The 16,605-nt window shown below is 42.1% G+C and overlaps 1 protein-coding gene and 1 long non-coding RNA gene across 2 annotated transcripts in view; one reads left to right on the plus strand and one right to left on the minus strand.

Moving 5' to 3' along the window:
- The window catches only part of TMPRSS13 (transmembrane serine protease 13), a 122,543-nt gene extending 115,991 nt beyond the window's left edge, over nucleotides 1-6,552 (plus strand). The window contains exon 13 of the mRNA XM_068240883.1: nucleotides 1,365-6,552. Coding sequence (XP_068096984.1) covers nucleotides 1,365-1,385 — 21 coding nt within the window. The 3' untranslated portion in view covers nucleotides 1,386-6,552. The remainder of the gene's footprint in view (nucleotides 1-1,364) is intronic.
- LOC137521521 (uncharacterized) lies at nucleotides 1,138-12,898 on the minus strand. Its single transcript, XR_011022143.1, has 4 exons — nucleotides 12,740-12,898; nucleotides 11,421-11,597; nucleotides 5,985-6,019; nucleotides 1,138-1,445 (listed from the first exon to the last, which is right to left on the minus strand). It is a non-coding gene; the product is annotated as an uncharacterized lncRNA (long non-coding RNA).
- Between the last annotated feature and the right edge of the window lie 3,707 nt (nucleotides 12,899-16,605).

Below are 16,605 nucleotides of genomic sequence, written 5' to 3' on the forward strand. Positions count from 1 at the left end.
CACTGTAAATTCTGCTACATTTTTCCGAATATATGGCGTAATTCATCAGTTTTGTTTGTATTGCATGATTTTGGTCCTGGCTTTGTCCTCTGCCAACAATTTTCCTATTAAAAGGGCCAGAAGAGAGTAGGGTACTTTCAACTGTGTTCTGACAAAACCTTGTCACTTGTGTGCGCCCATCCGGTTGGCATGTGGCTTCTTGCAAGCACACACATTTCTGCCTTTGGGCTTAAAGCCATGTATGCGCACAGTGTGGCACTATGGCCAACTATGTGGCCAACTATGTGTTCACATTCATGTGGCTGGTTAAATGTGTATGCACAGGCATGCAGTTCCCATGGTTAAGGGTGTGTATATGTGTTAGCGTGCCAGTGGTGATCTCATAAAAGAACTTTAACTGTACTGTGCAGGGGCTGGCTGTAACTGTGGGTCCCTGCCAAGACAAGTTCAGTTACTTTCCTCTGAATGATGGAGGTATTGAACGTTTTACTGTATTACAAGATACAGAGTCTCACTCAGACTCTGACTCTGACAAAGCTCTTTCTAATTAGTCATGGCAAAATACGGCTTCTTATGTGTTGGATGACATAGGTCCCTGTTTTAATGGATGGCACCTGCAAACAATCACATGTGTATCTTATTAAAATTTGTTTTCATAAATTTAGATTATGTAGAGCCCTCAGCTAAATGAATACATTAATGATAGTTTCATTGAAACTCTTTATCCTAGTCATATATGCCATGCATGTGCCTATGTTTCCTTATACCGCTTGCATTGTTTGCATGTTACAGATGACACCTGTATCTCACAATACTGTTGGGAGACACACCCTGGGGTTTATTGCCTAGGAAAAGAGCATTACAGTAAAACTAACCTCAGAACTTCCTCTCTGCTCTAAAAGATTAGCCACAGCATGATAACCTTTATAAAGAAAATTCTTCATTGCAAAATTATGGAAGTTCTAAAAAAACAACTAAAGTTTTTAACTTAGATTCACTTTCCAGGGACCACTGTAAGCCTCAGTGTTTATGTATATTGAGAGAGAATTGGCTCTCCAGGCAGAGCTTCTTTGCAGTCTTTTCAAAGCTACTGATAAGAAAGTTTGATCTGGCTAAATAAACCGAGAGACACAGCTGTGGATTTCTTTAGCAACTATATATGGAATAAAGACTTTTCATTGTGTGCTGTGCAAGAGTTCTGATCCAGTTTAAAGGACGGTTCAGGACTACTACTGCTATTGAAACATAAAATAACTTAGTTGAAAATATTGTTAGTATGTGTTATGATTACAAAGAAAAGAATTCATGCAGACTTGTGATGTTGGTTGTAGATCCACATTAAACAATAATATCTTCTTTTCTAGTTGGAGAGGAACCAGCAGTGACATCTTCTCCACGGAGCAGTAACAGGATGTATCTTCACTGTGGCATTGGAGAAGAAACCCCTGACAAAGAAATAATGGGGAGTTAAACTTTTAAACATGGAGTACTAGTGACATTCTATTTAATGCATGGTACTATATTGCACAAAAGTGCCTTCTCACTCAGAGTTTTATATAAATATTTATACAAATGAAGAGAAGGAACTCGTCAATACAATGCACTACAGGGTAATTCTAATGTAAAGGTTTTAGCTTATATCTCTGGCAAAGAAGGACTACTGCATATATTGTAGAATTTTGATGGCTGGAGGACTGGGTGCCTTGAATAATACTGGAAGGTTGGTACTGCTATATAGCTATGCCAGCTACAGAACTGGAAGTCTTGTTGGCATTTTAAGACTCTAATGTCCACCACTGGATATACCAAGAGCTGTTTTTAAATGAAGAACCGCAAAGGAGTTGATGCCACACTCAATAGAGGACAAACTTTTCAAAATTATATTAAACTGTATCGCTATTGCACTAAAGTGGAACTCAAGAAATCTATTATAAATGAAAATCGGTGGAAAAAAAAGTTTCAAATTATTAGTGTCTTAAAAGTCATGACTCTTCCATGACGCCTTGAAGCTTCTTCCTGCTTGAAGACTTAAAGAGAAACTCCAGTGAAAATAACGTAATGAACACAAAAGTGCTTCATTTTTACAATAATTATGTACGAATGATTTAGTCAGTGTTTGCCCATTGTAAAATCTTTCCTCTCCCTGATTTACATTCTGACATTTATCAAATGGTGACATTTTTACTGCTGGCAGGTGATGTCAGTGGAAGTAGCTGCTGCTTGCTTTTTTGGCAGTTGGAAACATGTGTTACTTATTTCTTACAATGCAACAAGGCTCCCACAGTCTGATGTCAGCACCATGGTCCTTACATTACACTGTGGGATGGGGTTCAACACAATATCAGCCATACAGAGCCCCCTGATGATCAGTTTGAGAAAAGGAAAATATTTCTCATGGCAAAGGGGATATCAGCTACTGATTGGGATGAAATTCAATCCTTGGTCACGGTTTCTCTTTAAGCTGTTGGGAAGGTCAGTTCCATGAGTTTCCTACAAGTAATGTTTACACTGCTGCCTGAGTATTCAGTCTTCAGTAACAAGGAGAATGGTGTGATGGCTGAATCGACAGTGCCTATGATGATCCATGTCATGCTTCTGAAACGTGGCTCTGGTTGCTCAATGTAAAGGAATAGGAAAGGTGACTAGAATATAGGCTTTTGTTGGCTATATTTTACTGGATCACCTAGTGGCCTGTCTATTAAGTCCAGCTACAAGTCTCAGCCTAAATAATAAAATCACTACTAGGATTATTCATTATTAACAGAATAAAGCAGGTCTATGGCCTGTACGGGTTAAATGGTGCAACAAAGCTTTTTCCTACAGATATGCTTTAAAACCTAGCAGGAAAGGTGGTGCAGCATTATTGCTTCACCTCTATACAGGGTAAACTTTATCTGAATGCTGCACGAAAATTATGATTAATTATGAAATGCATTTGCAAAATACAGACAGTTCCTGATATGGGTAAATTATATCATTATGGGCCTGTTCAGTGTTCACTGAGGTTTTCTGGCCTGGAGATCAGAGAAGAGTGGAAGTGATTCTTTAGACTTGGATAAATGAGGCAATAAATACTCACTAGGTGAGCGTGTAAACCACTTATTCCCCAACCTTTCAGCAAACATCTCTGAGGTTAAGTATGAGCCAGGCAACAATTGCAAACTATAGCCAACTAGCAGAAGACAACTTTAATAAAATCCGACCAGCTCTGTTTAGGTCAGTCATCTGCAAACTTGGCTCTCCAGCTGTTAAGGAACCACAAGTTCCACATTGCATTTGCCTTTATGAATGACTGTGGCTGTCTGACTCCTGCAATGCATTGTGGGACTTGTAATTCCTTAACAGCTGGAGAGCCAAGTTTGCAGATCACTGGTTTAGGCCCCTGTTTATATCCAGCTCAAGGACCCTTTGTTATTCAAGTAATGTGAAATAAGTGGCCAGATTCCTTCTGGTAACACTGATTAGTGCTCATACACTTAGCACTGGGTTGAGAAGCATGCTCAATTTACTGCTGGCATTCTACTGATGCCTGTAAGCCTCTGGCAGGGCCCTCCTCCCTGGTGTTTCCAGGCAGGGCCGGATTTGTACTTTCCAGTGCCCTAGGTCGGCTGTCACCAACCGCCCCCCCCCCCCTTCTGTCTAACTCTAACTAGTGGGCACTGGGATAAATGGGCCGCCTCTTTTTTGGTGTTCTGCCCCCTGTTCAACAAAGAAGCAGTGCATGCTCTGGCCACTCCAGGTAATTTTGCACTCCAGCCTGCATGCACAGTAGCCGATAGTGTTCTAGGCTTGCATAATTCAGAAATGATGCTCATGTATGAGAATCACTTCTCAAGTATGCATACCCATAACACTCCCAGCCTCAGCTGCTGTGCACATGCATACAGGAGAGCAAAATTACAAGAAGCCCGAGAGGACAGAGTATGCGCTGCTTCTTTGTCCTCTGTGCGACTTGCTGCAGTCAGAGTCACAAACAGGGGGTAGTGCAGTGGAGAGAAGCCCATATAAAACACAGAACAGGTAAGTAGAAGGATCCCAAACTATACACGCTGGCATAGATGTAGTGTAATTCTAGGTACACACAATGCAATTGATCGATTATTTCCAACATGTCTGATCAATTTTTCAATTGTTTTTCCTTTCATTTCTATGAAAAAAATCATTCAGTAAAACATGTTGAAAATAGTCCATCTGACAGTAAATCTGTCAAAAAATTGCATCATGTGTACCTACCTAGCATAAGCTCAGGTGTACTTTACACGGTGACAATTTAGCACTTAGGGCAAGTTAAGACAGATCTTAAAATCAGTCAGCAGGAAGTTTTTAAGCTTTGCAATAGAATGATAATATGTATTTGCTAACCAAAAGAAAACAGTGAGCCTTTGGCTAATGAGCCATCTTCAGACTTCACTACTTTTCCTGTATACAAGATGTTAGGACACACAGCTATATATACAGTCAGCAGGAGATGCATACATTGTTTTGTAAATATACTGTAAATAAATATAATACAGTTGTCATTCTGTTTCAAAACATCCTGCTTTCACTGATGGCTAACACAGTAAAATGCTTTGCTGCTTCTAAAAAATGTTAGGAAAGAGTTAAACTGTAGCACAAAGAATGTTGCTGTCATTCTCTAGGAAAGAAAAGCAAACCATAAATTTAACAGGTCTCAGGTCTAACAGCTCTGACCAAGTAATAAACATCAGTCTGGGGGAGAGAAGAGCTGATAATTCCGGTCCATGAATGCGTGCATAAAGAAACTAATCTGAACTCAAAAGTTCTACTACTTGAGCCTATATATTTTTCTTCTCACAGCAGCTTGTATGTCCCCACTCATTATACTGGACAAGATCCTCAGATGACAACAGATGCTGACATCACACACACTCTGCAGTGAGAGAGATGCAGTGATCTCTGGAATTCAGGCAGAATAGAGCAAAGCAGAAGTGGTTTACTTTGACATGCAACCTCTTATCTCTCCAAGTCCTGCGCCCTGCTGAATTTTATCTCCCTAGGCCATGGCCTTTGTGGCCTTCCCAGAAATCCTGCCGTGTTTTCAGGTTGATTATGCAATCATACTGTCTGTCACCCTTCCTGTGGACTAGAACAGTCTCTATTTTGACCAAAGACACTGAACGACTGTTATCAGACATTTGCATGATCTTGTTTTGTTGTGAGCTACTTGTACGTCCTACCTTGTATGTTAACCCATGTATTACTGTGTAACATGTTGGCGCTTTATAAATGCAATAAACAATAATAATAATATCAACGAGACAATCTGTGGCATCACTGTCATGCTTTATGTTGTACTATTATTATTGTTTATTTACATAGAGCTGACATCTTCCTTATATATAGTGCTGACATTTTTTGCAGCAGTTTACATAATCATGTCACTAACTGTCCTTTAGAGGAGCTCACAATCTAATCCCTACCATAGACAGTCATTGCCTTATGTTCCTAATGCAGTCTAAGGGGATTAATTTACATATCTGCATGTTTTGGGAAAGTGAGAGGAAACTGGAGGGCCCAGAGGAAAACCACGCAGTCACTGAGAGGGCATACAAACTCCATGCAGACTGCATTGTCCTGGCCAAGATTTGAACCAAGGACTCTAGTGCTTCAAGGCAAGAGTGTTATCCACTACGTCACCGTGCCACCACAACATTTTGCCTTTCCTTAGTTTTTGATACCTCAGACTAACATTGCCAATGTTTGAATACAGAGACAATTCTAAGAAGAATATGTTAGCATGAAAGAGAGGCGAAAACTTTGCATACAAATTGCTACTTTTTGCTTGTATACTTTTTTCCTTAATAAATGGATCACTATAGAAGGCTAGCAATATCAGTGGATGATAAGTGCAGAGGTCATGTGATCTGACTATCATTTAATTTTTAAAGGAAAGACAAATAGGTAAACGTGTTCATTTATAGTGATCAGTGAACAGTTTTGATTGGTAAGAACTGGTGGCTTACCTCCTCTGTGTAATAAACTTGCTAGCTTTCCTCCTCTGTGAAAATACAGAAGCCAATATAACTGTATAATTCAAGTTTTTATTGCATACAAATATATATAAAGGATCACACAATGCGTTTCACTGGCTTACCTCGCTTCCTCAGGTCAATAACCAAATAAAATGCTTTGTGGTTCGAGAGATCAATCTTGAGCACCTCAAAGTTTGGTATAATGCTTCCTGTTCCCTCTGTAGACATCAAAATGTTATGCAAGCCAGTCCTCTTGCAGACAGACCAAGATAAAATGGGCTGGGTAGCTTTCCCATGACTATGCCAGTTTCCTCCTCAAACCCACCCAAAATTGTATTTAAATATCACCTAAATGTGTTTAGTAAATATATGAGGAGAATGGAGCACTACATCACTTTAATGAGATACAGACCAGGATGAATGTGCCTATATGATTGCTACTTCAGGACATAAAAACTGTTGGATTTGGTTTTTCTTGTTTGTTTGTTGTTAATTATGGATTTTTTCTTGTATATAGTGAAATATAAAACGCATTTTAGAACACTCAAAACTCCTAAAATGTCCCATTAATACTAATCTTTTTTCCTTGGATGCTGGGCTTTACTTTACAGGATATTATCCTCTTCCATTGCACATGTCATTTTATTTGTTTTATTTTAGATTGTATTTTATTTATAATTAATAATATTTGCACTTGTGGATATTTGTCTGCATTTTCATATGCAAGTTGTCAAGGACCACAGTATGCTTTTGCCTTATTCTTCTTTTCAGTGCAGTCGTAGTGATTTAAAAGTAAACCCATAGTGAGAGAAATATGAAAGATGCCATCATAATGACCTTTTTGGAAAAAAAAAAAGAAAAAGAATGAAGCAATGTAACCCGACTTTGGGTCACACTTACAGGTCCTTCTCAAAAAATTAGCATATTGTGATAAAGTTCATTATTTTCTGTAATGTACTGATAAACATTAGACTTTCATATATTTTAGATTCATTACACTACAACTGAAGTAGTTCAAGCCTTTTGTTGTTTTAATATTAATGATTTTGCCATACAGCTCATGAAAACCCCAAATTCCTATCTCAAAAAATTAGCATATTTCATCTGACCAATAAAAGAAAAGTGTTTTTAAAACAAAAAAAATCAACCTTGAAATAATGATGTTCAGTTATGCACTCAATACTTGGTCGGGAATCCTTTTGCAGAAATGACTGCTTCAATGCGGCGTGGCATGGAGGCAATCAGTCTGTGGCACTGCTCAGGTGTTATGGAGGCCCAGGATGCTTCGATAGCGGCCTTAAGCTCATCCAGAGTGTTGGATCTTGCGTCTCTCAACTTTCTCTTCACAATATCCCACAGATTCTCTATGGGGTTCAGGTCAGGAGAGTTGGCAGGCCAATTGAGCACAGTAATACCGTGGTCAGTAAACTATTTACCAGTGGTTTTAGCACTGTAAGCAGGTGCCAGGTCGTGCTGAAAAATGAAATCTTCATAAAGCTTTTCAGCAGATGTAAGCATAAAGTGCTCCAAAATCTCCTGATAGCTAGCTGCATTGACCCTGCCCTTGATAAAACACAGTGGACCAACACCAGCAGCTGACATGGCACCCCAGACCATCACTATCTGTGGGCACTTGACAATGGACTTCAGGCATTTTGGCATTTCCCTATACCCAGTCTTCCTCCAGACTCTGACACCTTGATTTCCGAATGACATGCAAAAGTTGCTTTCATCCGAAAAAAGTACTTTGGACCACTGAGAAACAGTCCACTGCTGCTTATCTGTAGCCCAGGTCAGGCGCTTCTGCCGCTGTTTCTGGTTCAAAAGTGACTTGACCTGGGGAATGCGGCACATGTAGCCCATTTCTTGCACACGCCTGTACACGGTGGCTCTGGATGTTTCTACTCCAGACTCAGTTCACTGCTTCCGCAGGTTCCCCAAGGTCTGGAATCGGTCCTTTTCCACAATCTTCCTCAGGGTCCGGTCACCTCTTCTCGTTGTGCAGCGTTTTCTGCCATACTTTTTCCTTCCCATAGACTTCCCACTGAGGTGCCTTGATACAGCACTCTGGGAAGAGCCTATTCGTTCAGAAATTTCTTTCTGTGTCTTACCCTCTTGCTTGAGGGTGTCAATGATGGCCTACTGGACAGCAGTCAGGTCGGCAGTCTTACCCATGATTGCGGTTTTGAGTAATGAACCAGGCTGGGAGTTTTTAAAAGCGTCAGGAATCTTTTGCAGGTGTTTAGAGTTAATTAGTTGATTCAGATGATTAGGTTAATAGCTCGTTTAGAGAACCTTTTCATGATATGCTAATTTTTTGAGATAGGAATTTTGGGTTTTCATGAGCTGTATGCCAAAATCATCAATATTAAAACAATAAAAGGCTTGAACTACTTCAGTTGTGTGAAATTAATCTAAAATATATGAAAGTCTAATGTTTATCAGTACATTACAGAAAATAATGAACTTTATCACAATATGCTAATTTTTTGAGAAGGACCTGTATATGCTCTTCCGAACTGTTGGAAGTACCTGAAAAATTGCTCTGTCCTCTCTGCAGAGAGCAATTTTACCAGTGCAGGCAGTCCTCTACTTATAAAACGACTTGATTTACAACATTTCAGAAATACAAACCAAGTTATCTTAATGTACAAATTATACAATACTTTTTTTATTACATATTTTTGTTATTAACTGTTACAGTATTGTATAGTCTGTTTTAAGTAGTTTAAAACCCTTTAAAAGCGCATTGAAAACAACCAAAAAACATAGTTTTTACTATATGTCCAAATCCAGAGTTGTTGAAAAGTAAATCATTTATCCACGTTCAACCATGTTTAACACACGCGTCAACTTACAAATTCAACTAACAATCTCTGGGAACTGAACCTTTTTGTAAATAGGGGACTGTATTTAGGGAATGCACCTCTTATTCATAAGAATTCTGCCCTCGTACAATCAAACCGTAACTTTTATTGAAAAAAGCTAAAAAGTTTGCTAATAACTATACATACAGAAAGTCTCCAAAAAAAGTAGTATTTTGCCTTAAAATATCAAGCCAGCAAACTTGAATCTGTGGGGAGTACCTAGCTGTCTCATGCAAGTTTCAAAAACCTGGTTATTCCCCAAAACACTATGTTTCAACCCCTTTATTGGGGACTTTGTCAGGGGTGAAAATACTTTGATAGTGTAATCACAATCTTATATCAATGTGCACACAGATTGCTCCAATCTGAGATTATTTTTTTTCCAGTATGTATAATCATTAGAGAACTTTTTAATTAACCTTCTGCCGCCCGCGTCACGCCAGTAGGCGTGGCCGCGGCGGCAGCCCCAGGACCGCCTAACGCCAATTGGCGTAAAGTCCTGGGGCTCTGTTTTGCATGAGATCGCGCGCATCTCATGCTCGGAGGGCGGAGCTCCGCCCCGCCTTCAGTCTCCGAGCGGCTATTGACGCTCGGGAGACTGTTAGACGGCGATCACGCCGTCTATTTACTACGTGCAGCGCTGCGATGAGCAGCAGCGCTGCACTGGGGACAGCCGTGTGACACGGCTGTCCCCATGGGGGACAAGAGAGCGATCGGCTCTCATAGGCAGAAGCCTATGACAGCCGATCGCCATAATTGGCTGGCTGTGGGGAGGGAGGGAGGGAAGGGTCTTAAAGAAACAGGGGTTTTTAAACAAAAACGACAAACAATAATATTTATTTTAAAAAAAAATAAACATGGGGGGAGCGATCAGACCCCACCAACAGAGAGCTCTGTTGGTGGGGAGAAAAGGGGGGGGGGGAATCACTTGTGTGCTGAGTTGTGCGGCCCTGCAGCTTGGCCTTAAAGCTGCAGTGGCCAATTTTGCTAAAAATGGCCTGGTCACAAGGGGGGTTTAGCTCTGCAGTCCTCAAGTGGTTAAGTACAGGTTTGCAATTCTTATGAAAGTACCAGCCTTTTGGGCTTTCAACTTTTCTGAATAAGGATCCCTTTGATATACAGTTTATATGATAACTAAACAGGTTCCGCATTTCCATGCAAGATGCAAGCAGTATTCTTTTTACAGACTGCAATGAAGTCCCCCACTATATATATATGGGTGTATATATATATATATATATATATATATATATATATGTATGTATCAAACTCTGATTCTCATGGTGACGAGTGCCAACCATTTATCGCACGCTGCCCCAGACAAATATAGCCAAAAGAAGGAGTATTTACATATATGTATGGTGGTTCTAAGAAACTTTGTTATTGCACATGTAGTGTTTAAGAACTAATTTTCGGGTATGTGATATGACAGAACACTTATATTTTTGACATTTTAAATGTAAATTGTTTAAACTCCACTGATAGTTATATAAGAAAAGGATGAAACAAATATATTGCACGTTTGTTTTATAAGTTATAAAAAAACCTTTCGTCAACAATGTTATCTAAATGTTTAAAATAAAAATTTACAACACTACTACTTACAAAACACTACTACCTATATCCTGTAGCATGAATGAGAAACACACCATGCACCAACCACTGCAGCCCAGGTAAAAGTGAAAACGTGTGATGTGCTACCAGTTGGGGATGTATGTGGGACAGGGATGGGCTTCTGAGTAGCTATAAGTTCGTAGCTACTCAGATTTGAAATGTTAATGATTGCAGGTGTTACAGCTGGAGGTGGGGTGTTAACTTACCCAGAAGTCTGTGGGATCCTATGCGTATCGTTCCCATCACATGCGACGCATGTGACGCGTTCCACCACCCACTACCACACTTCCTCCTTCCGGCTTGAAGGAGGAAGTGCAGTAGTGAGCCATGGAACGTGTCTCATACGTCGCATGTGATGGGAATGATACACATAGGATTCCACAGACTTCTGGGTAGACAAATAACATTTTTCTCCTGGCGGACGCAAAGCGCCAGAGCAGCAGCCAGTAGGGCACTCTCTATAGGCAGTAGCAGTGTTAGGGAGACTTGCCAAAGGTCTCCTACTGAATAAGTGCTGGCTTACTGAACAGGCAGAGCCGAGATTCGAACCCTGGTCTCCTGTGTCAGAGGCAGAGCCCTCCAGCCACCGCTGGTAAGTTAACCCCCTGTCTCCCGCTGTCACACCTGCATTCATTAAGATTAATTAGCATTTACAGTCCAAGAAACCAATCACTGTGTGCGACATACGGTAACTAAGTGAATATCTGTAAAGTAGCAGATCTCAGCAATCTTTCATGTATCTCTACAGTATTTCTCTCTTAACCCCATCATCCCTTGTGTACCTGTACTTATATTATTAATGCCCCACATTGCTAAAACAAATTGATGATTGGATGGATAAATGAATAATTTAGCAAATGGTATTATTTTAAAGGACCTCTATCACGAAACGATATAAAATTTAAAATATGTGAAAACTATATAACTATATATTGCTGTCACTTACAGTAGGTAGTAGAACTCCGACAGAACTGACAAGTTTTGGACTAGCCCATCTCCTCAAGGGGGATTGTCAGGGTCTTCTTTATTTTCAAAAGCACTTTGTGAACCACAGTCGCTCAGTCCAACTGCCAGAATAGGGCGCAGACAGGTGAGGGGGGCAGCCTGCATCTTTGTATAGATCCTTTTTCAGAGAGTTATTTTGTAAAGAATAAACAAGAAAAAAGAAAAAAAGAAATATAAAGAGTAGTACAAAATAATAGCAAAACAATATTACAAGAATTTGCAAGATACTACAACAACCTCTAACTAACCCCTACTAAAATAAATGAATTCCTTAATTCAATTTGGATAAAGTACTTGGAAGGGGAGCACGCAGAAAGCTTGACCAACCTTTCTTAGTAAACAAGGTTAAGAAGTGCATTAACTGTATTAAAAAGGAAAGTGCCATGGTCCTGAAGGCTTTACTATTGCATGTATGCTACCTTTACAGACCAATTTTCTCTTCATTTACCTGAGTATAAAGCCACCCAATCTCCTCCCTCCGAAAATGTGTACTGCACCCGTAGGTGTAGCTGTGTTAGATGGGTCCTGCTCTTGTCCAACTCTGGTGACACCCACAACTTTCAGTGATACACATAAACCAGCAGTATAATGCTAAGCAATTTTATAGGATCCGGAGACTCAGTAATAAAGATAACATTAACAATTTACCTTCTAACAATTTGTTCTAACAGATAGGTCTTAAAGCGGAACCGAGATGAAAAACTAACTATAACAAGTAACTTGTCTATATATCTTATCTAAAGTTTAGATCGTTTACACAGCAAATCTAGCTGCAAACAGTTTTAATAGAATATGATTATTTATTGCTGTGATATTTAATGAGAGCGGCCATGTTGTTTGTAAACCTTACACAGAGGCAGGCTTATCTGCATCTTGAGCAAAAAAACCTAATCCCCCCTCCTCCTCCCTCCTCCCCTCTGCCTCTGAAATCTCTGGCTAGTAATACCTCCCCCTCCTCCTGCCCAGACTGAGCTCCCATGAGCCCTTGCTACTGTCTGAAAGTGCCTTGGCTCTCTGAAAACCTGTGGGCGTGGCTTGTTTAGTTTATAGGGAATTAGAGTATTAAAGCAAAAACAAAAAAGTATTCGGCTTGAGGAATGCCCTATAAACAATAGGCATGGCCGGATTTCTGGAAGGGCGCCCAAGACACAGGACTAGGGCGACAGATTTTGCAACATTGTAAAGGGCGGCACACTGCTGAGGAGCTGTGTCCACTCCATTCCTGACCTTACACTGAGGCTGAAGTTACAGTTACCTCACCCTGTTTGGTCCTTAGCAGCCCGCTTTGATCTGCACACTGCAGCGTGTGTGCTGTGCTGTGGGCGGCTAGGCGAGTGTGCAGTTCGGAATCAGGCAGAGAGCAGAGGCATTAGCAGCTGCAAGATGCCTGTCAGCTGCTGGGAACGGCCACTCGCTCATACAGCCTAGCTCACTGTCATGGAAACCTGACATGTCCAGCTCCGCCCTCCTGAAAGGTTTCAGCCTATCGAGGGAATGGAGAGGCGGGGAACGCTCTGCAATGCACCTCGGAAGTCGGACTGTAAAAGAAGAAGTGTGTGTGCTGCAGCTGCTGCTGATCCAGCATGTGGACTGTGGAAGACAGAGAAGGGACACAAGTTCAGCCTTTGGTAAGGCAACTTGTCCATACCTGTGCTGTTGCTGTATTAAAAATGTGTGTTGCATATATCTGAAAACACGCACACTGTGTACACACACTCTCTCTCTCTCTCTCTCTCTCTCTCTTTCTTTCTCTCTCTCTCTCTCTCTCTCTCTCCCCCTCCACACACACACACACTGCCCCCTCCCCCCACCCCCAGTAAACCTTAAAGTGATTCTAAAGTAAAGAAAGAAAAATGATTTGAATTTAGCTGGGGCTTCTTGCAACCCCGCCTGGAGTCCTCCTAATTTCCTCCAGCCACACCTGCAAAGCTGGCCAGTCGCCGGCTACTGCACATGCGCGGCCCTGGGCCATGCGCACTCTGATCGCACTCCCACTACCATGAGCGCACTGCACATGCGCAGTAGCAATTTTCGTGCACTGCGCAGGATTAGAAAGCTCCTGGCCACAGCATCGTAATCAGGGTGTGCACGGCTTGGGGTCGCACATGCACAGTAGCTGGTGACTGACTAGCTTTGCGGGGGTCGCTACTGCTGGCTGGAGGGAATCAGGACATCGTGGGCTGTCAGGATGACTCCAGGTGGCTGCAAGAAGCCCCAGGTAAGTTCAAATCATTTTTTTTTTACTTTAGAATCAGTTTAAGTGGGTAATGGTTGAGCATTACTCACCTGAGGCTTCTTCCAGCTCCCTGTAGTATCTGAGGTCCCTCACTTACCTCCCAAACCCCTCTATTGTGCTGCTGTCACCCTCAATCACGCTTCAGTTGTCAGTAGCGTTCTTCATATGCACAGCTCAGAAAACTTGCCACTGTGCATGCGCAGAACACTCACGGCCAACGTGACATGGACAGCGGATGCGCAGTAGTCTGCAACTGAGTCAGTTGCAGACTTTAGTTGGACTGACAGCAGCACAGTAGAGGGGACCAGAAAGGCACAGATGGACCTCAGATACTACAGAGGGCTGGGTTCCACCCACTTAGCAATTATTTTATAGAAATACTGTAGCAAATACATTTACAGTATATATAGATACTTACCTCAGTAGTAGGACACCTCTGGATAGTTGAAAGGTTTCCCATATTTACACCCCACCGTTACTACGATGAGTCCATTTCTGATCGAATACGTTTCTTCAGTGTGTGAGCGCTGCCATGGACGAGCGTGTCCATACTGGTCACGTGTGAGTAAGGACTGTGTATGCCCAGTACAATGAAGGTGCTTGTGCATCGCTTTTTCCCTAATGAATGAGTGTCTTTGTTCTACAGGGCATGCTTAGATTTTACTCATGCCTGCCTAGTTTGGACATGCTTGTCCATTACAGCGCTCACACTCTTAAAAAACCAAGGCACCCTGTGCTGTAATGATGGGCTGCAAGAAGTCCTGGGAAACCTCTGGGCTATCCAGAGTCTTTCCACTTGTTAGGTAAGTATCTTATTTTTATTTGCTTCACAAGGCCCCTGAACCAGCAATAAATGACGGTTGTGGCAATCCTCACTCAAGCACTGTCCATTCAAGTGAATGGACAGCGCTTTTTCAAATGTTGGTACCGACTTTTACTTCACGCAGAGCCACACTCAATCACATTATTTTGTCGGCCATACACGGAGCTTTCGTCCCCCCCCCCCCCCACGAGGGGCAAAACGTGACAAGTTTGCAGAATGACGTAAACCGATGCCAAATGCTTCTCTGAGAATTTTGTGTGTGCCGGGGTGGAGGGGGCGGTCGGTGACACTGGGCCTAGGGCGATGACAAGCACAAATCCGGCCCTGGCAATAGGAAAGGAACACAATTATGCAATAAATAAAAGTTAATCTCAAATCCACTTTAACATCTGAACCCACAGTTATGGCAACAATGGAATACCAACAGTTGCTGGCAAAGGAATGCAATAGAGAATGACACCTCCAAAATCTCTGGAAAGGGTTTGGCCCAAAGAAGCACCAGAAAATCCAGAGATGTCAAATCTCAAAATCACAGTAGATTAGTGCACTCTAAATGACACATGTATAAACAGTCTACTATAATCAAACTCAGATTAACATTTAAGCAAATTTCCCCTAACATTGGCCAATGTTAGTCTAATCAGCAGGCCGGCAACAGTATTTGTAATCCACAATGAGCTTCATTCAGGAGAGCCGCAGCAAGAAGATGACACAAGGGCCTCAATTTATAAAGTATTACCACATGCGGTAATGCTGAAAACAGCAGACTTTCCTGAGCACTTAGCAGAGTGTCAATTCTTAAAACTTGTTGCCGCATGTAAAAATGAAATTATCGAGCAGTGAGGTAAATTACCGACTTGGCTGTAGTTACCTCCAACACATGTCAGTAAATTGTCAGCAAATGTTAATTCATAAAGCCTACAACGTGGTAAGCCAGACGATAATTACCAACACCTCTGGTGTGGTCTTAACAATGTGAAGTCTCTGTGAGTCTGTGTAGGGAAGCATGACTCACAAGCAGAAGCAGAGACAGCCAGAACAAAACAAATTTCCCCAGATACCATTCAGCGGTGTAACCCATTCAGTTCCTGATTGAATATGGGAGGAACTAGTGCGCAAAATCACATAATTATGACAAATGTAAAAGTCTCTTGGAGTTTATCTAAGATGTGGCAATTAAATAAAATGTTAAGAAAGACTAATGGACAGAGATTCAGAGGGAGCAGTGGCAGTATAACAAACAGGCATTAGTAAGAATTCTAAAGGGATGTCGGGGATGCATCTGTTGTCCTCACTGCATGTAATTACAGCTTGTAACAAAAGAGAGATAACGCCACACTTCTGCTGTACCGCTCAATGAGCTGCGATAATTTACCAAACTTCAAAGGCAGCCGGGCGGACTTTCAGCCGACATTAGTGCGTATGTACTGTCGGCTGAAAGTCCGCCCAGCGGAAGAGTCTGACGGACCCATCGTTGCCTTTCGCAGTGCGTGTGTACGCAGCTTAAAGCTCTCCTCTGCAGATCTCTATCAGTTCTTTTCTGCTCACTCAACCCAGTTTCTAGCAAATGATCTGTTCTCTGAGCTAAAGGCTCATACACACGGGGTACAGCCGTCGCCGCAACCACGTGGCACGCGCGTGTTGCGGCGACGGTTCGTCCGTGTGTATGACGCGCGCGCCCCGAACCGTCGCCCGTCGGAGCTGTCGCCAGGCGATTGACATGTTCAATCGCCGGCTACAGCCGTCGCCGCAACATCGCCGGAACTGTTGCTAGCCCCGCATGTGTATGCGGGCTAGCGACAGCTACCCACACACAGTACACGGAGCATCCGGCGGGGGGGAGGAACCTCGGCGACAGCTTCCGCCGCATCGCTAATCCCTCTGCTGCCGTGTGTATGCAGAGGGACTTGGCGACGAGCTGTCGCCGAACTGTCTCCGAACTGTCGCGCACACACTCCCGTGTGCAGCGACAGCTACAATTGTCCCCCCGTGAGTACTTAGCTTAAGACTTTCTCTCATTGGCTACAAAATCTCCACAGTATAAAAGCTGGTGAGAGGCATTATCCA

The sequence above is a fragment of the Hyperolius riggenbachi genome, chromosome 6 (assembly GCF_040937935.1).
Source record: "Hyperolius riggenbachi isolate aHypRig1 chromosome 6, aHypRig1.pri, whole genome shotgun sequence".
NCBI lineage: Eukaryota > Metazoa > Chordata > Amphibia > Anura > Hyperoliidae > Hyperolius > Hyperolius riggenbachi.